We start from the raw sequence: 20,359 nt of genomic DNA, 5'->3' as shown, positions 1-20,359 counted from the left end.
CGTCCGTTTTTGTCTCTGAAAGAAACGTTATTCTGTATTACGTATAATCTATATATTCTTATGCATATACAAGATTTACAAGACCTATTACCTGTTTCTGGTATGTACTTTTCTTTATTTAAAAGTTGATAACTTTAGACAGAAACAAATTTTTCCGGGGAGGAAAGAAAAGCTCTGTGCGACGGGAGATAATCGCATAATTTATATTTGTATATACAATCACTTTACAACGCGTACTTTGTTACACAGTGTAGCTCGATTACTTAGGTCAGCGAACGCCAAGTGATCTCGGTAAAGACGATATCAAAGTAAAAAAAAACTAATTAATAAGAGGAGAGGGGAGGAGCGCCCTGCCGCATATACCTCTCGCGTGAAAAGGGTAGGCGACGACGCTGAAGGGATATTTTCCGTTCAAACGGAAGCTTCGATGAGCCTCTTCAACGTGATACAGAACAGACCGCAGTCTCGCAATTCCCATCGCGAGTTTAACGCTAAACCATTTTGGCTATCCACGTGTCATCTCTAGTTTTCGCTTAGCAAAGCTCAGAACACTTACGTTTCGATACGTATTCGTATCAGATCGGTAGAGAAATCGAGGATGCAAATGACCATATGTTTAGCGCTAAGTAAACGATGGGAGTACAAGTCCGAATCTTTTACATTTTCGAAGGCAGCAAGTTCGATACAGCACTCTCGATGATACATAAATATTTCGATCATCAAATGTACACTCCCTCCGAGTAGAACATCGATCATAGGGTCTCTATTTCTACATTGGCAGTAGCGGTAGTCGTATATTGCAACGGAAGCCGACGTCTTCCTCTTATCTTCTTGTCTCCGCGTCTCTTTCGACTCGCTGAAATTTTAGTTGCTAAACGAGATGTCTCAACAGACATTCGCGCCTCTTTACGTACTTTTTAGCTTGTTATTTGTATTTAAAACAATTAGACAAGTCCGATGGAGAGAGACGAAATATTGTAATATAACGTAAAAGGCATTTTTATAGATATGAAAAATGTCTAAGTCTTTATTTATTTGCAACGATAATGCATACGTGCGAGTCTCGAGAAGCGCAATATATTTTTTCGTTCTATCATCTCCGATTACGAGCGACAGCCACAATGAAACCAAGATGGTCTACAATTACTTCGCTCTGTCGAGTCTCTCTATTCTCGCTCGTTCGTTCGTTCGCGGGACATGTTACTGTTCTTAAAGCGCATTTCGATATGTCAACGATAAATGGGAAGGGTAAAAAATGTTCCAAAAGACGGAAACTCGTGTCAAAAAGGGAGGGATATGTGTGCGGAGATTGCACGCGTCGATCGCGGATATAATTCCCTTGGACAGCGATCGCGTTTGATCGATATGTTGGAGGATTATCGCATCAATTTTAATTACGTCATGAAAAGCCGTGATGTAAAATGGATGGAATTCTTAGCAGCTTTACGACTCATTATATGATGTATTAATGATTTTCGGGAATTCTTCAATATATTATATTTTGCATGCATTTTACATTAGTTCCCGGATTTTCACGGAGTAATTAAAATTTTTGTAAAATACTGCGATATATGTCGGATATTCAAATGGGAGTCAAAGAAATCCGGCATTGTTCGCCACAATTTCACATAAGCGTAGTCTCTGAGCTGCACATTGATATTCGACATTTGGCGCCAAATGGAATTTTATTTTTCTGAAAACGATTTTTATTTAACATCATGATTGAGAATCAGATAGCCACATTTAAGTGGCAAATGTTAAATGTCAATGCGAACTCAAATTGCGAAGCTTGATTCATACTATTAGGGACGGATTAGATTAAATTGAGACATAGCTTTTTTCCTGGCGAGAAAATTCTTCATAGAACGTTTCGAATGAGGAGAAAAGAAACTATGCAGTCTTTATGTTGTGAAAATTTCATTATATATATCACGTATAAATTTAATTATTTATAAATTAAATATATTTTTACCTGAAATAGTTATATTAATTCAACAAGTTTCGAGAGTACATTTTCGAATTAAATATACGTTTATATAGCAATGTTTTGACATTACGAAAATTCGTTTGAACCTATAGTTTGAATCAAGCCTTTTACATTATACAATGTCAGTCGGAGATGTTTATAACGATTTATGATCGATGTGTTGCGATCATGGACGTTACACAGTCTTATCGATCGTTTATTTGATGTCTCTTCTTGCAGAAGCGAGCAATCGTTGTTTCTCTTTATGTAATTATTGCAATATTCGCCAATATTCGTGAATTATGTTATAATCATTACCATAGAGCGCTTCTTAGACCGCGTTATAGGAAATTCGGTTGCCAACAGAATAATTTGGATCTAAAGATTTCTGATGTAGCGGTACTTCGTCATGTTTTGCAATAAACAAATTTATTTTGCGTTCATTAAAATGTTCATCTTTTTCTGAATAACGCAACATTATGCAATATGAACGGAATTGATACACTAATTTCATTGACGAAATATTCCGTGTCTGACAACATGTTACAGTCTTCTTCGCACGTTTTTGAGCTCCTGTGCATTCAATATAATATTTTTCTTCACATATCTAATAATAAATAATAATTGATATCCAATAGTAAAATAAATTTGCTATATGCTCCTTACGCAAGTCTCGCTCGCATGTCTAATTCCCGCTCTTTATATTAATAAATTTATTATTTTTTGGGCAACATTGGCAACCGTAAATAATGACAACGCTTCGCGACTGCTTACAATCAAACGGAATTACGGTTGCTGCGATGAAGAACGGCGAAATTTGACGGTGCCTCTTAATGTAACTTGGTATCAAGGATCTAGTGGAGATGCGCGTCGTCGGACGTGCCGGTAGTATCCCTCGGTGTATTTCTCGTAAAGCTGTTCGCGCGCCGTTACGATCTTATTTCCGACATTTACGTGACCGGAAGGAAGCGTTTCCGCTGCTCTTCGCGTACTGCCGGTGCGATAATCACGTAAACATCCGTATAAACGCCAAACGTTTCCAACCCGTCCTGTCCCGCTATTTTCGAGCTATTCCTCTCTCGTCCGCTCGCTCGAGAATCGCGAGAATTGAAGACCTTGCTGAAGGGTACATTTTCTCTACGAAATTTGCAAAAAAAAGTTAGGAGCAAATGTTTGTTCTACTAATCCGTTAGAAATTTTACTTGTCTCTTCCTTGTCGCTTTATTTTTACTTCTGTCTCGCTCGCGGAATGTACTCTAGCCATTTCGACTTTTCATTCAGCTGGAGATAAAAATGAAAATCGACATGGATGGAAACGTTAGACAGTTATCAAATAATCAACAATACGGTTGCGTTATAATAAACGTACGATTAACTTAGGCGTTTAGTTATTCCGTCCGAGGGGAAGAACACGTTCACATCATTGGTTCGACGTGCATGTGCGTGTCCGTTAAACGGACTCCGTTTTATGCATGTGTTGAGTGTGTGTATATATATATTTTCATATTTATATATATATATATATATATGTGTGTGTAAGTGCATATATAATGCGTTCTCTTAGTGTCACGCGAAAAATAAATGATGCGTATCGCGGGCATCGTCCGAAGGCTAATCCGTGAATTGGGTTACGATTATTAGGTCGTTACGATGATCCTGTTAGGTCCGGTTATAGTATGGTACACTCTAGAACGAATAATTAATTCGTCATTTAGCAGCGCGTAGAATTATTTACAGATCACTCGTGCAAACTGTCACACGTGCAAACTCTCTGTTTCTCTCTCTCGCTCATATACACGCCTCGTTGTTGCACATCCGTATTATGCGAGTGCAAGCGGTAACGCTAACGTCTCGCGATTGGTCGCACAGATCACGAGTTCTTGCTGCTAACGCGGAAAACTGTTTGCTATTACGTAACGCAAGCGTGCAGAGGCGTAAGTCGAAGGTAGTCCATTCGTGTTCAAATCCGTCAATTAACAAGATTAATTTGGGCCAATTTCTCGCATTTCTTCAAGTTTCAAGCAGCGTTCTTTATTGGAATGAAGCCTGAAGAAACTAATAATTGAGTCAACGTGACTGCTTCTTTTTGTTACATTTGATTAACCATTATAAGACTTAACATACATAAAGTGTAATAAGTTAATTTAGACTTTTTTGATAATTATAATACAAACATAATAATATAAATAATAAACTAACTAGCCATAATTTACGTTTAATTAAGATTTGGATTGAAGAATCCTTTCTCCTTAAAATTTAAATAGATAAAAGATAGAGTAAATAATTGATCGCATAATTGATGATTATATTTTTGGATCTTTAATTCGCGAGATCTGAACGCTCACGGACTGCGCTCACGTCGATCGCCATTGATAGCGTCTACCTAAGTAAAGTTTAATCCCGGTTTTCGTCCATCGAATGGAATGTAGAGCCTCTGTATAAGTATGTATAATGTATGTATATATATATGCACATATGCATGTATATATGCATATATGCATTTATTTATCCTTTTGCGCAATTTGTAAAAAGCCTCCCCTATCTAAAAACAACGTATCGTGTGAGTTCTACTACTGGCAATAAATCAACAAGTCCGTTAAAATACATTTCCTCTATTCTGAAAAATCCACGGTCATTTAAATCTCTCTACCGAACACTCAAACATAACACCGATTTATCTTTTTTCTTTTTTTTTATGTATTTTTCCTCTTTCGTCGTTTTTCCCGCCCGCGTCCGCTTCAATCAGTCTTGGCATCGTAAAACGCTTAGAGGTGCTTTAGTACAACTTACATACGTGTAGATTCTATAACGAGGGCTACTTTTAAGCGACCTCATACTTTTTTTCCCTTTATTTTAGTCTCGCTAAAGTCGCACCGCTCTCTCGCGCGCGCGCGCGCGCGTGCATATGTGAGAGTGTACGTGCGTGTGTGAGTGTATGTGTATCCGCCGCATACGTATACAGATAAATTCGTACATACACAATATTTATATGCATATATTTAATCTCGTCGCCTTAAAAATATATTATTGTCTTTCGATGAAAACATAGCACTTAACTCGCCGTTCGCTCCTTTTTTTCCTTTTTCTTGCTCTCCTTTCATCCGCATGATGATGATCTCGATGACGGTTGTTCCCTCCCGTTGATCGCGGAGGGGATGAGGAATGGTAACGTGAAATAATCGCGAGATGATCAACTCCTGCAGTGTGAACGATGTCGCGATTCGATTTGTGAATAATGAACGATTATTGAACACTGCTACGATCGAGCGTTGCTTCTTATTTCTTATTTGTTTACTTATTGGATGGCCCTATAAGAAAGCAGCACTCGTCAAAGTTCCTCAAACGCGCGTCAGTAAATTCGAATAGTGTCCACACGTTTTCACGCGCGATAATGATATAGTCACTACACTGATTTCAGTAATCGTTCGTTTAAGGGAACAAGTCAGTACTTCGACGCACATTCTGCTCTCGGCTTCAATCAGACTTTGGACTTCCGCAGGAATAACGTTATCACTGCACAGCGGAGATTTAGTCACGATTTTCCTGCCCGGTCTGCATGGGTCTTCATCATCTTACGGATGCGACGCTGTGTCCGAACTTGAAGACTGGGTCTTGGTTCTGGTCCTAGTTCCGAGTTTAGATCCCCGTTTGCCCCCCCCCCTCCCCCCCGACATGTCTTGCGTCATCCTTCCAAGTTTTAGTCACAGTTCCGGTTCTATGTAAAGATTCAACCGAGACAGTCGCATCCCACAAGACACACATCAGACTTGTGAGCAAAGTTTCTACTTGCATTTGCATTAGAACCTCCATCCCTTCAGACATGCAGTATCACGAGCGAGGTCTCCCTTTATCTCCGGGAAATGCATTACATTAAAGATCTTCGCGCAAGTTTGGGAGGATCAACGCATCGCTCAACTTGGTTGAACATGATTCTTCCGCGCTCGTCTCGACGATGGGCTTCTCGATGTTTGTCGCACTTTACCAGGAACACCGGAAGCGTTTATTGCATCTCCAATACGGCAGTAGGGTTTTACGATTGTCGGGGATTCGTGCTCCTCGCGCTTATCGTTGTTATTGCTTAGGCGATCGTTGATCTTGGTCCAACGCCTGCGTTTGTCTGGAAGCTCGCGTTTAGATCACGCGTTTAACTCGCCGGGTCGACGGGGTTCCCTCGATGTCGACGTCGCGTTAACGATCGTCGCGCTCGGGGTTCGTTATCATACATCGTTGTCGTGGCAAAAGTCCATCTTCCGTCTGGCCAGTTGCAGTCGCCGTTTGTCGACGATGAAGTCCGTCACGCAGCCCTTGATGCCGCGATGCCTGGGCTTGCCGCCGACGAACACCTTGCCGTTGGTCGTCAGCAACGTCGTCTCCGTCAAGATCTTCACTGGCGCGTTCTCGTCGATCTGGATCGTGCAGGCTTTCCGCCTTCGGGATGCTCGGATGTGGTGGAAGACTCCGTCGTCCACTCTTTCCTGTAATTGCATTGATATTAATACATGAAGACTTTTCGGGAAATTTGTAAAACTTTATTTCTCAAAATTGCAAATTTTATTACATTTGTTGCATTGCAAAATTACGAAATAAAATTTAAAAAAGTTGAGAATATAGAAATCACGCGTAAAAATAATTGAAAATTAAAGGAATAATAAAGATTAATTAGGAAAGAAAATGGATAATAGTATTATATAATAATTCTTACCCTGCTCGTTACAGAAATTTGTTCAGTCTTGCTCTTGTAAGTGAGCACCACATGACCGCCTTTTAAGGACAGAATGAGATGCTCCAATTTTCCTCTTCCTACCCACGCGATTAGACCATCGGGATGTATCGTTCTCAGCCGCAGCTCGAATTTGTTCGATTGTTGTCCCCTGCGTCTGAACAAATGCGTTTGTAATAACAATTGTTCGATTATTAATACAGCATAAGCATTACTTATAACATGCTGACATATGAACATACTTATAACAATTTTCACTACGGATCCATACAATCTTCTACATCAGGATACATTTTAGACGGGAATTTAAAATACTGTTAAAAATAAAGAAAAAAAAACAAAAATCTCTCAACAAATCTATTTAATGGACAAACTTTTAAATTATACAATTTTTATTCACCTACTTCTGTTGTTTTAATTTTAAGCTTTGTGCATCGAGTAAGAAAATACATAACTAAAATTGTAATAATATTAGAATCACATCTCCAATTCAATTCAGTCAGTTACTGTCAGCAATCTCAATGCTGATGTTTAAAGAGGATTATTGCAGTAAGTTGCCCGTCTAATTGCATCTTTGTCGTAATGCTGCAATGCTATGTATAATGCTCAACTAGGTTTCCTATCACATTCAAACATTCACCAAGTTCCACTGAGGGTGCCAGGGATCGCAGTTGTATCAGGAATGGTCACACAATACTAAGATACACGGGACAGTCTATCCCTCAAACGAGTACACCACATCTTCCACCAGAAAACTTACTCCGTGTAATCGTAAGTGTCGTACTCGTAGTCGTCGTCCTCCTCCAAGTCGTAGTCGGAGTAGGACTCTTCAGAGTACTCGCCGAGGGTAGTGTTAGTTGAGTTAGTACTAGTTGGGGTGTTACATAATCAGAAGGTTAGTGACATTAGTCGTTAGTCAGGAACGCTAATTAGTTAATCTCGCTAGCGTCGAATCAATTGACGCGCTATTATCAAGTGCATCTAGAGGGTGTGCCGTTGTGAATCTAGAATTAGTATAATTCTCTTCAGAATTTGTTTGGCTACATGGTTATTACTCACCTCCTTCCGTAACGATGTTTAAATTGCAGGAAGTCGTCGCCCTCGAAGCGTACAGGTCGCTCCGATATCTCGGTGCCGGATACATCGTAGCCCATGACTGAAAAAAGTATGTTTTTTATGATTATTAATTTTTTATGATGCACTTAATAAAATATCGCTTTCTAAATTCTTTCAAACTAAGTACTATCTAAGAGGGTTTTGAAAAATTTGATGATTTCGAGATTTCACTGTTGCATAGATTTTTAATATAATTACTATAAATAAATTTGAAATTTTGATATTATAGGGAAATGTGTAAGTTAAAGGAAAGATAAGAAGAAATATTTGCAAAGTAATAAAGATAAAGTTAAATAAATAAAATAAACACTATTTGTATATTAATAATTTATATATTAATAAAAGAAAAGAAAATAGAGAGAACTTACAAAATTCGCAATGCAGGCCGTTGTAACCATTGGCGCATTTGCAAAGATAACTGTTCAAGAGTGGAAGGCAGACTCCACCGTTATGGCAAGGGTTCTCGTTGCTGGGACACGGTAGACCGTCGTAAATCTCCGTGTTGTGTTGAGTAATATTCACGGCAAGATTCTGATATGTTTTGCCATTTACCATTAGTCTCTGCACAGCGCCTACCAATCCGGTCCAGGCTCCGGACAGACGATGAACTTCTCGCAAGTGTCTGAGAAAATCAATCGTGATTATTAAATCAAGCGCAAATTTATTTCTTGTACAATTCAATGTTACGTTAAAGCATAATGTATCAAATAACATAATTTAAATAAAATGTAATAAATGTACATATAAATTAATTTGATCGTAATATATGTAAATATAAAAAAATATATTTAATACGTACGTAAATTTGTGTTTTAAAATAAATATAGAAACACTATTATTGCAAAAATTGAGAAGTAAACTAAAATAATAATTTAAGAATGGAAGAAAAATTAAATAGCGTAATTTAATTAATTTAAAATAACTTACCTTACGCCACCAACGTAAAGCGGCATTTCCAGGTTCAGTTCCGTGAGAGGATTTCCAGACAATCCTCTAGCTACGGTACCATCATCGAGTTGAAGAACTCCCTCTCTGCCGAGTCTGCTGATCCTCACGCAGTGCCAAACGTCCCGACTGACCGGATCCGGTGAGGTGATGTTGGCGATGCCGCTTCCGAGGTTGAATCTGAATTCCAGCTTGCCTTGGATCAAGTTCAGACTGATGAAATCGCCTTTGCCGTTATTCAGCTGACCGTTATAGAGCAGGATACCATCGTTGGCGCGGGTGAGGAACCACAGCTCGATGGAGAACGCTTTCGCGACGCCTTCTAGGCAGGGTAGCTCCAAGTATCCGTCACCGTTCATCGCGGGGATCAGAAATTCCGTCAAGTCGTCGTCCACTGGAGATCATAAAAGTATTTACACACATTTTTATCCAAAATAGTTTAATCTTTGGTATCTTATAGGCTTAACAAAACAAATGTGATAAGACAAAAAATTCATAAAAGATTCTTAATTTGACTTTCAATAAAATTTGTACGATAGCAGATTTTTACGTTGCAATAGAAACTTCGCCAATAATGAAAAGTTGCTGCAAACCTTTCAAAGGGATCAACCTCCGCGGATAGAGTGAGAGAAAATTTATGCGATAATGTTGCTCTTACGGATTTCGCAGTGCTCGCCGGTCCTACCAGGAGGACACTTGCACACGTATCCTCCCTGGGGCATGATGTCACATGTAGCACCATGTTGACACGGTTCTCCAAGGCATGGGTCCAGCGATTCCTCGCAGTTCCTGCCGGTGAATTGTGGCGGACATATGCACCTATAATCCGGCGGCTCGTACTTCTCCACCGCGTAGTTGTCGTTCTCGTAGTCGTTTTCATACTGGACCTCGTAATCGTAATTGCATCTGTCACCGAGACAGCGTTTCCTCGCATTCTTTTTGGCCCTCCTCTGATCGATCGGCGTGCAGTGCGAACCCCGGCATCTGATTATGTTCATCCTGCTCTTGCCGCCCCTGTTCTTGCGACTTCTACCTCGCTTCTGCAGTCGCCTGCACTCGCGACCGTTGCACAGGTCCTCCTCGAAGATCGGCTGGCACGTCGCGCCGTTCTGACAGGGCAGATTGGCGCACGCGTTGTCGCCGCATTCCTTCACACGGTAGCTCTCGAGGACGTCCTTATCGTAACCCACGTGGAGGTCCACGTTGATCCGGTTGATCTTTAGCTTGCGTATGCAGCCGAGGAACCCGTGATTGGTGCCGATATTGTCGTAGACTCTGTTCACAAATTTGTGGTACGTGTCTTATTTTTTTAAGTCGCCGATATACAAGTATGTATATATGTAGATGCCAGCGAATTTGTTTATTTTAACGATACACAACATTTGTGAGAATATATATTACTTGGTGTAATTCGTCGGCATGTTTCCGATGAAGGTGTCCTGATTCAGATCTAAGGATTTTAACATCCCCTGACTCTGTCCGGCCACGTCTTCGCCGTCGTTGAAGATTAGGACGCCGTCTTTGTGATATCTCTTAGCCGCCACTCGATGGAAGGTCTTCATGGTCACTTTTTCCGGCGACGTGAGCACTACGGGTCCGTTTCCCAAGTTGTATCTGAATTGTACGTATCTGAGGCACGTAATCAATTATAAACATTAATCTTGATTTCGTTGAATGAGAAAGTTCGATTTTGTGTTTTTTATCAGTAATATGTATAATTAGATGAGATTAATCCGATTTTTCTATAAATTTTTATACAACTGCTAACTCGGCGGTTTTTTATGTAAAACTATGATTAACTTGTCTATCTGAATAAAATAATCCAGCAGAAAGAAATTAAATTGCTGCAGTGTAGCTGATCATGAAAATCGAAATGCTTAATTCACATCGCGCAACGAGATTGTTGGCTCCTCAAAGAGCCATATTTTCGATTTATATATTCGTACGATCGGGAATCTCGTGATTACAGCGACAAAAGATACCAACCCGTCTACAATGGCTAGCGAGACAAAATCGCCGGTCCCATCGCTTTTCTGCTGATTGTACAGTATGATTCCGTTGTCCGCGTACGTTTTGAACTCGACCTCGATGCTAAATTTGTGATACGCTTTCAGCCGGTTCATCCTGACGTAGCCTTTGCCGTCAAAAGAGGGCACCTCGTAATCCCGCCTGTTGATCTCTTCGTCGCACAGCAGCCCCGTATAATTCGGCCGGCAAGCGCAGACAAAAGTAGCGCTGGGCAAATCGATGCACGTCGAAGTCATGTGACAAGGATACGAGAGGCACGCACGGAACTCCTGGGTCGGCGTCACCGGCACGTAATTAGCTGCAGAAGTGCAAAATCAAAGAAAAGTCAAACGTCTGTAATAGCAGTGGCGATAACTCGGATAGGCGTCGAATTTACAAGCGATTAAATGATCGGAAGATCGGTCCGAATTAGCGTTTTTATTAAGGGCTGCGGATTTCCTTAATTATCACTTAATCAATTGTCGCCGTTAATCGATACCTGTTGCATTAATTTCATTAGACTTGATTGTGATTTGATGAGAATATGGAATTTAGCAGTCGCGATAAAATTGGGACGTTCTCGTCTTACCGAAGCATTCCTGTCGATCGCTGGTCTCCGCGTAGCCCTCGGAGCAGATACAACCGCCGTTTATGCACTCACTGTTTAGTATTGTGCAATCTTTGTCGTCGGTACAAAGATCACCCAGAAGAGCAGTGACCACTCGAATCGTCGCTGGCGTCGGTCGATATACCGCGGCTACACCTAGAAAAACGAATCTCTTTGTCACCCAGAATCATCCGACATTGATCATTCAAGATCAATTTTCTTAATTCTTGTTAAGGAGATGTGGGCTCGAAAAGAGTTTTTAGTCAAGAGAAAATATGCATTTTCGGAGATTTTGCACGCACAACTTTACTGAGACAACACTCAACAAATATGCAGATTTTGAATTACTTAATGACAATTTGATGTTAGATAAAAAAATTTCTGTGATTTTCAAGTACGTTGTCGAATAGTGTCATGCCGCGTTTTAAGCGTAACAAGCGATTTTCAGGATTAATGTTTCAATTATGTTAATGCACAATTAATATTAAATCAATAATACGATTAATGAAATAGCGTATATGTGCAATTATATTATGAATTTACATTTTAATTGTTATTTAAATTATTTAAATAATTTTCCAATACGTTAATATCAGTTTCATATTTTGGAATTTTTAATTAATAAAGGAAGTTGGCGGTAGAGTTCTCTCAGATTAATAAAATAAATAAAATAAGATCTCTGAATTCTCATTGTTTTCTTGTAGCTCTTATATTTTTCTGATAAAATGAATTATCCGATATAAGAACTTTATAAAAGATTCAGGAGGGAACGCTTTTTACCATGTTTTAAGTTATCTTTCTCGACAGTGATGGTTTCTTGATGAGCTCGGTGGGTGTAATAATACCGTGAATCCGGATCCGGTATTGAGAGATGCCGAGTAGATTTGGACAATGGAGAAATGGCGGCTGCTGGTTGAGTGTACTGTACAGCCGTGTATCTCTTAACGGGAAAGTCCGTGTTAACCATAGGATCGTCTGAAAATATTGATGAATTCGTGGTTTTGCCATTATCTTGCCTTTTTACAGTGTCCATTGACAAATTTTGTTTATCAGGGCTTGTAGCCGAAATAATGCATTTATTGCAGATATAATTCTTTAATAATAAGTAATTTCACATTTACAATAGCATAATTTTAAAAATTGCTCACAAGCCCTAATTGCAGCTAAATTTAATCAATTACATAAATTTGTAAAATTCTGTGAAAATCACTTTTTATTACGTAATTTCTTTAATATACAGTAACATTATTATTAATGTTACCAAAGACTATTTGCGTTTTGTCATTGCTTGTGCGATATAAAATTTATTATAAAATTATTAATTTTTCCTCTCTCTTTCTCTCATTAAAAGTTATAATGATAGCAACACGTACATGTATGCATGATCGTAAAATCATAACAGAGAAAACTTTTTCTCCGCTTGGATTTACGTTAATTAATTTCGAAATAAAGTTCTTTAGAGAGATTCCTGGATATAGTTGATCTATTTATTTCGCTTTTCCAAATAAATAAAGGTATGCGGTATCTCGGTAACACACAGTTTGACGCGATAAAACAGACGTACGTCTCTTAATAAATAATTTTTATAAATACAAAATGCATAAAAAATGAATGAAAAAGTTACTTTACTTTAAAATAAATTAATAATTTTAGCTCATGCGGACATAATATGTGCACGGATCCATGCATTTATATTTTCATATTTTTAAATGTTATATATCTTTGTGATTATTTTATATTCTTTATAATATATTTTCCATTATAAAATTGTGAATATGTTCTCTCACTGCAGAAAAAATTATATTTTTCTTCTTATTAATATATTTATTAACAAATATAATATTATATTTGTTAATAAATATAGAGCAAGTTATTCCCCCCTACATTTTTATATGATTACAAATATATATATCACAGTACTAAAATTGATGTAAAAGTCGTACAAGAATTTTTCAAGTAGACTGAAAAATTGTTCGAAATCTCCAAGAAAAAATACTATGTATATTTATTATTCCGATCCATCATATCGTTCTATATCTACGAAAAAGTTTAGTAGAACGAATCATCAAAATTGCCTAGCGAGCTTTCTGTTCTGATTTAAGTTATGATCCAATGAAAGTTACATTCGAAGACTCCAACAAAAACATAACTTATTTTAGACTTGAAATCTTTAGAAAAGTTGCTCTTAATCTCTCTACTTCTTACTGCTCCACATTTCTCATCTTCCTTCATTCTATCCTTCTTTTTTCCATAAATATTATTCTGTTTATAAAAACTAGAATTTCTTATACCAAAATAAGAATGTAGTCTTTTATTTCCTAACTTTAATCTGGGAGATTTTTATTTTCGTTTCGCAAAGAATCTTTCACGAACTTTGTGAGAATTACAAATTGAATTATGCTTGACGAGACGTTGATACAAAAGACGTTCTATTTTAATTAATCCGTGAAGTATTTCAAAGTGCAACAAATTCTATACTGTATTGCTTGTATATTCAGAAACCAGATGCCTCAGCTTTGCATTGTTCTCCACCGAGATTTTATCTAATATGTTTTAGACCGGATAAACTACACGGTATAGTCATGATAGCCTGATACGTCAGTATTTACAATATCCATCTGCATTCGATGCAGATGCATTAAATAAATAAATGATCTCTCCTTTATTTCGTTTCCATTATTTCATTTCCATTTGCGTGGAAAGGATTTACGCCATCTCGTCGCTCCAATGTTCGAGGAAGAGCGGTGCAACAACCGTGACAGAATCCAGCCGAACACAAAGAGCGCGCGTCGGGGTTCCTCTAAATAATGAAAATCGAAAAGCTAATTCTATCGGCTCGGAGTAACGCGGAGCTGTTAACAGGAGTCGGAGCGGTCTTGATGGGATTTTAATTACTTTCCAATTGCCGCGTTGCTTCCTATTATTGCGTCGAGGACTTCCGTTATTTTTTTCTCGACAATCGGCTCCTATCCACCCCATCTCTACTTTCTCTCCCTCTCTCTCTCTTTCTGGCTCTCGAACGCTTCTCCTGTCGAGCCCATTCTCCGACAACCCGCTTATTTGTCTTCGTATAATCGATTCGTTTATTTACTTCCGCTGCGAGAATGAGCTTTTCTCGCTGTCGCGCGCTGCAAATATCCCCCGGTCTCTCTGCCCCGAAACGGCTTCGATCCATTTAAAGGATGAAGATCCTGACGGGCTACAAGAGTGTGCAGGACGCGCCGTGGAAATACGATCTGACACTTTACGATTGGTAAATCCCTTTCCGTTTCTGTTTTCTGCTAGTGAGTATTTTCATCAAACTTAGAATACGTTTACACGGTTCGTGAGATACATTTATCGATGTCATTTCGTTAAAAATATATTCGCCTTGCCAAACACGGGTGTAACAAGAAACTCGAAAGAGTGATTGGCAAGAGTTTCGCGATTGACGAATTTTTCGTTTATTATAATATAATATATATACTTTATCATGAGTAATATATGGAGTGATATATTAAAACAAATTGACTGCAAGCGCACAAACTTTCGTAAATTAGTTTTAGTTTCTCAAATTTAAATAAAGTTTTGCGAGAAGATAAATTTGAAAGGAATGTCTTTTTGTATATTAAAATGAAATAACAATAGAGGTGGTTCGATATATCACAAATACGGAAATGCAATTTCCTGCGATTATCCTTCGAGTGAACATGTTGATGTTATATTGATATTATGTATATATCGATTTATTGGTCTCCGTTAAAATAACTTATTTAAGGATATCTCCTGTTACGGTAGTCGTGTCGGTCTCGGATGTTGGAGTAACGAAACGGCGCAAATTCCTTTCCACGCAAATGTAATAATGGAAATGCAATAATGGAAACGGAATTAAGGATATTTCCTTGGCGATATCTCTGCACGTGAAAGAAAGAAAATGCCAATTATCAGTATCAGTTATATCAGTTCATCTCAAATATCGATATTCTCTCGCTGGTAATCCGATCATTATATCGCGCTTGCGTCAAAGGCTTTCGTCACACTCGTCGGGCATCCAGGTCATCCGACGGCCAATCGTCCACCCGAGGAATCCTCCAGAGACATTCCACGGATACGGGGCTTCTTTCCCACACGATGCCGTGGAGCTGGCCGTCGCGAGAAATTACGGCATGCATTATTTACAGGATCCAAAGTGCCGGCGCCCATATCCTCCTGTCGCTCCTCTGTCCTCGTCCCCCTCTCGCTGCCGCTGCCGTTACCGTCTTTCACTTCGATCTCGTGTGTCGACGTGGACGAAAGAAATAAAAAGGGCACGACGAGGGGGAGAGAGAGAGGGACCTCCGCGAACTCCCCGGTGAAGTCGGTGTACACTCGGCGGAACTGCCAGAGTGCAGAGAAAGCGGGGGTGGAGACCGTCGGGGGTGAGGGGGTTCCCGAAGACGGCGGTAATCTGATTTATGTTTGACTCCGGAGGACGAGCCCCGCAGAAGAACTTTTTAAGAGATTGACTTCCAGGCCGAGGGAGAAAGAGAAAGCGAGAACGGCAGACGACGGGGAGAGTGCTAGACGTGGGACCGGCTGAGAGTGTAGGGGGGTCCGAGGACAGGAGGGGGCCGAGCAATCGAAAGTAAGGGGTCGGGGCGGGCGGGAGACTTTAATAGATTCCGACGTTTCGCTCCACGAACTTCGTCAGGGGCTCGGAATATCTTGAGAACCGGGGTGATAGGAGGATGCACGGGGAGGGGATGAGCGCGGAGGATCTCTCGCTCTCTTCGTCGTACTTTTTTGGGGGCGGTTTATCGTACCGCGCGGCTTTGATTCGCCGGCCTGATTGAGACGGGCACCGGAATTTAATGCTGGAATAATCAACGGCTCGCGAAATTAGATCGCGATCGCAGTCGCGTCCCGGGGTTGTTTGTAATTACTCGGCGAACTCTCGCTAATGACGCGTACGCTTATTATATCTATCCGCCGGAACGGATCCTTAGGAACGGACTATCGATTGCATATTATCAGCCTAACAACGCGGGCCAGAGTTACGAGTTGGAGGAGTTCCATTTCAGTCCGTGACGTGGAAATAACGCGGTTTAAACGCAAACAGAGATGGATGCTTTACACTGGATAATACAGCGTCTCGTGTTTTCTTCCACGTCGCAGAGCGCTATCGTTTGTTATACTTCCAACTTGGTAGTTTCATGTATCGCTTCGGTAATGGATGAACCTTTTGCGGTGGATTCGTTCCAAGCGACAATTCTACGCGCTGCGGTCGCCGGCGCTTCTTTCCCAAAAAGGTCAGCAAAAAGATCTCATCCGCGAAAACACCTTCCGGTACGAGGTACACCGTACTTCCGGAATTTTCCATAACAAAGATAATAGTGATCGGGCTATCTCATTACATCGGTTTACATTGGTAAAACCGTCGTGACCAATAGTTCCCGAACGACACTTCGTCGCTCGTATCCGTTCGCGGGGTGAGAGAATAGTGAGAGTCACGCCGGTTTAACTCTCATGGCCGACTCGGATCGGACTACCAGTTACCGTTTCTGGATGTCGGTTCTTCTCTGCGGACATGTCCCACGGGCGCCACTTAAAGACGAGATCGTGCTGGAAGTCCGGCGGTGATTTAGTTAAAACCACCTTCGGCGCTCGCGCAGTTTCGCGAGTTAACGTTCGGCAACTTTCTTTACGTGCGAGTGCGGTGGTTGGTGCATCGCCTTCGGGGATGCTTTAATACGACTCCAAATAGCTTAGGCGAACCTAGCTCTAGATTCTTACTATTTCTTCCACGGAAAAAGCACGCCACGATGGGTCATTGTACAGTTTAGAGACAAGAGGCTACGAATCTTAAAAGACGCGAGCGTTATATATATAATGCAAATGTATGAGTAAATTAAAAAAATAATTAGAAATATTCTCATATATTTCAATGCTCTCTTTCGTTAATTATATGTTTTCAGGTTTTAATACCTACTTGCATTTTTATTAAATTTAATACTCAAAAATACAAATAGTGCAGATTACAATAAATTTCCCGGCTGAAATAATCCCATAAATAATACTTTTGTTATCGCCTAAATTCCTATCTCAAGTTTGTTATCATTTTCATTGCAGGTTGGTGAATGTTTACTCACTTTGCTTCCTTCCTTCCTTGCTTTAGCACTCGATTTAGCCGCGAATGATTAAAATTCTGCGCGTATTAATCACAAGTGTTATTCACGAAAACGACGAAGACGTACGGCTGATTAGGAAAGTAAGCAAAGTAGTAGTTTCAGTTACGGGTGCGGGGGTTACAAACATATATATACATGTCAGTAGAAACTTGATGAGTTTATTATCACGTTTGGATACAAAGTAGGCTGCTGGTTAGTTTCTCTAGGACAAGCTATAGGCGTTTGCGTGATCAGGCTTCTCCGCGGGAAGGTTTTACTGATTTACGCTACTTTTCATCTGGTCTCTGCTTTGTTTTCAGCTGCTCTAAATTAATAATCTTTTATCCGAAGAACGGTCTAAAGTATCGTAAACTGATGCCACAGAGTGCGCGGTCGTCCGTTTTCTCATTAATTAGGCCGCAACTCTTCAAAAGATCGTTCAAAGAATCTTCTTAACGATAACAATTGTTACTCTACTTACAATGATACAGCTTCCAACCCATCGTACAAATCGTATAATTTTCCGATGACGTCTCTCGAGCGAGAATCGCGCATGGACGTCGTTACTCAATCTCCCTTGATTCGTACATTTTTGAGATTGCCAAGACAGTTAATGCAAGCTCGAAATAATCGACATACAGTCTCAACAACCCTGCAATTTCGTATCTTCCAAGATTTCTCCCGATTTCTTTGAAACCCTTCTCGCGTATGCTCGACCGCCTAATCACCGACGCGTTTATCTCTGTCAACATCGTTCTCCGCTATACGAGTGGATGCTCGACATTTTCTCGACTACGTTACGCCACAGATATCGGGACACAACTAATCGACTGGCTTTCGCGCGTCATCCGCGCTTCTAAAGGGCGAGGGGATAGACTGATACGCGAATTTCGGAGATTCGCGAAGTCGGTGCGTTTCTTTCTCAGTAGCGCAGGACAGAAAGCGACCTGTTCGGCGGAGTACGTTCAGTGAACCCACCTCTGCAATGGCCAAAGGCCTGCGTGACCACGTCGGCTTGATGGTGACACGCGTAGAGCCGTAGCTCGCACTCGTTGTCGTAGGTCTGACCGTCACTTCCGCACACCGGCACGGACGGTATGTCCGTGGGGCATGAAGACGGGCAGATGCAGTGTATACCGCCGATTTCCGAGCATTGGCCACCCGAGTAGCATTCCAGCTCGTTGCAGGAAGTCGATATGGGCAGTACGGTATCAGCTGTGGGATAGAGAACGAATTAGACAGCGTCACGTTAATAAAATTATGTTACATCGAAATGGCACACACGTGACACGTGACTGGGTCACGAAATATCCGACAACACCCGAGAGGGTCGTAAAGGGTTCTTCTGAAGGTTCGATCTGATGTGATCGATGTTAAAACGTTATCCTGATATTGTGCAAAGTCGTGGCAGAGAGAGACGTGTATCGGATGTTTGAAGGGAAGCGAGCAAAATATGAAATGTTTGATATTCCGGTGGAGTATTTAACTGTTGAGCGGAATTGCAAAATAAATATTTCCGATCCTTCTTTGTTTGTACAAGTGCTTTGGATTGAGCAGATGGTGTTTTGTCATAGCTGTGTGTATAATACAATGGTTAAATTTCCGACGATCATTTCTACGCGCGATACCTGGGTAACATCCGATAGGTGTGAGTATCTTATTGTGATCATTGCAGATCGTGCACTTCTGACCCTGGATGTCGGGCTTGCAGACGCAACGTCCCGTCATTTGCTCGCAGTCTTCCCTAACGGAGCCAAATAATGAGCAGCCGCATGCTGTAATAAAAAAGAAGAAGCGATTCGAAGTAATTTCTTCGACAAGTATTATAAGTAAACATATCTTTTGATACAGGTACAAAAATAAACAGTTTGCTTAATACATTATGATTATAATCATGTCAGCAGCCAGCAGATGGACATATTTTATAGTCAAAAGAAAAATCGTACGCAAACGTCTTGTGTTTTTGTGTATTATATATAATATGTGTATATTGCATTAAGCAATGACAGAAATTATGAATAAAGAGGATTTCTTAAAATCGCAACTTCTGTTCTTACGTATGCATCCCTGATGACCCTCGCTGATCTTCGGCAACCCCCAATAACCCGGCATGCACCTGTCACACTTGAGGCCACCCACCCCCGGCTTGCACTCGCATTGGCCGGTCTCGGGGTTGCACGTGTCGGATACGCTGCCGAGCCTGTTGCAGCTGCACAAACTCGGGCAGCCCGCGCCGTCCGGGCCGAGTGCAGCGGTTTTTCCGTCCGGGCAACAGCCGTGCCACGTATCCATGCATTTCACCACTTGGATCCCTTGGACTGGAAAAATAGATATAACCGTCGGCGTGAAGCGCACGTGTGCCGCGCGAAAATCTTGCGCGATATATTACACATGAATCTCCTTCAGCGCAATCATATCGTGATTATATTTCATGTAAGAAATATAATAGTATTAAATTTTGGAAGAATCAGGGCAGAGCCGGTAATTTAATAATTTCAGTAATTAATATTAGATTCCAGACGAATATTCGTCGATCTATGATTACTTTTCCGCTGACCTTTCTTGCAGCAACGAGCGAATCGCGTGGTCTGATGGCAGTAACTATTACTAGGACAGTCTCTGCGTTCTGGTCCGCTACCGCAGTCGTATTCCTTGCCCTCGGAGTCTACCAGTGGTGGATCGCCGTTGCAGGGCTTTACTTCCATGCCTGCGCGAACACCATTGAGTAAATGATATTCATTACCTCTTTTTCGATTTTATTCATTAACGTAGATCAACGGGCAATCAACCATTTCGTTCTCGCAAATTATTTGACGACACACGGCGTGTACTAATTTTTCATTAAACCGTCACCTGTTAGTAAAAAAGCGTAA

The 20,359-nt window shown here is 40.6% G+C and overlaps 1 protein-coding gene across 1 annotated transcript in view; it reads right to left on the bottom strand.

The window, feature by feature from the left end:
• Positions 1-2,200: 2,200 nt before the first annotated feature.
• The window catches only part of LOC105283841 (agrin), a 360,457-nt gene continuing 342,298 nt past the window's right edge, over positions 2,201-20,359 (bottom strand). Inside the window, exons 14-28 of the mRNA XM_026968792.1 lie at positions 20,044-20,193; positions 19,544-19,804; positions 19,115-19,261; positions 18,465-18,701; positions 12,142-12,336; positions 11,344-11,517; positions 10,734-11,073; positions 10,149-10,376; positions 9,406-10,022; positions 8,730-9,141; positions 8,171-8,424; positions 7,746-7,842; positions 7,447-7,554; positions 6,669-6,843; positions 2,201-6,441 (exon numbers count right to left, since the gene is read on the bottom strand). Coding sequence (XP_026824593.1) covers positions 6,184-6,441; positions 6,669-6,843; positions 7,447-7,554; positions 7,746-7,842; positions 8,171-8,424; positions 8,730-9,141; positions 9,406-10,022; positions 10,149-10,376; positions 10,734-11,073; positions 11,344-11,517; positions 12,142-12,336; positions 18,465-18,701; positions 19,115-19,261; positions 19,544-19,804; positions 20,044-20,193 — 3,653 coding nt within the window. The 3' untranslated portion in view covers positions 2,201-6,183. The remainder of the gene's footprint in view (positions 6,442-6,668; positions 6,844-7,446; positions 7,555-7,745; positions 7,843-8,170; positions 8,425-8,729; positions 9,142-9,405; positions 10,023-10,148; positions 10,377-10,733; positions 11,074-11,343; positions 11,518-12,141; positions 12,337-18,464; positions 18,702-19,114; positions 19,262-19,543; positions 19,805-20,043; positions 20,194-20,359) is intronic.

Source organism: Ooceraea biroi, chromosome 4, assembly GCF_003672135.1.
Source record: "Ooceraea biroi isolate clonal line C1 chromosome 4, Obir_v5.4, whole genome shotgun sequence".
Lineage (NCBI taxonomy): Eukaryota > Metazoa > Arthropoda > Insecta > Hymenoptera > Formicidae > Ooceraea > Ooceraea biroi.
This window is presented reverse-complemented; position numbering and strand designations above follow the sequence as displayed.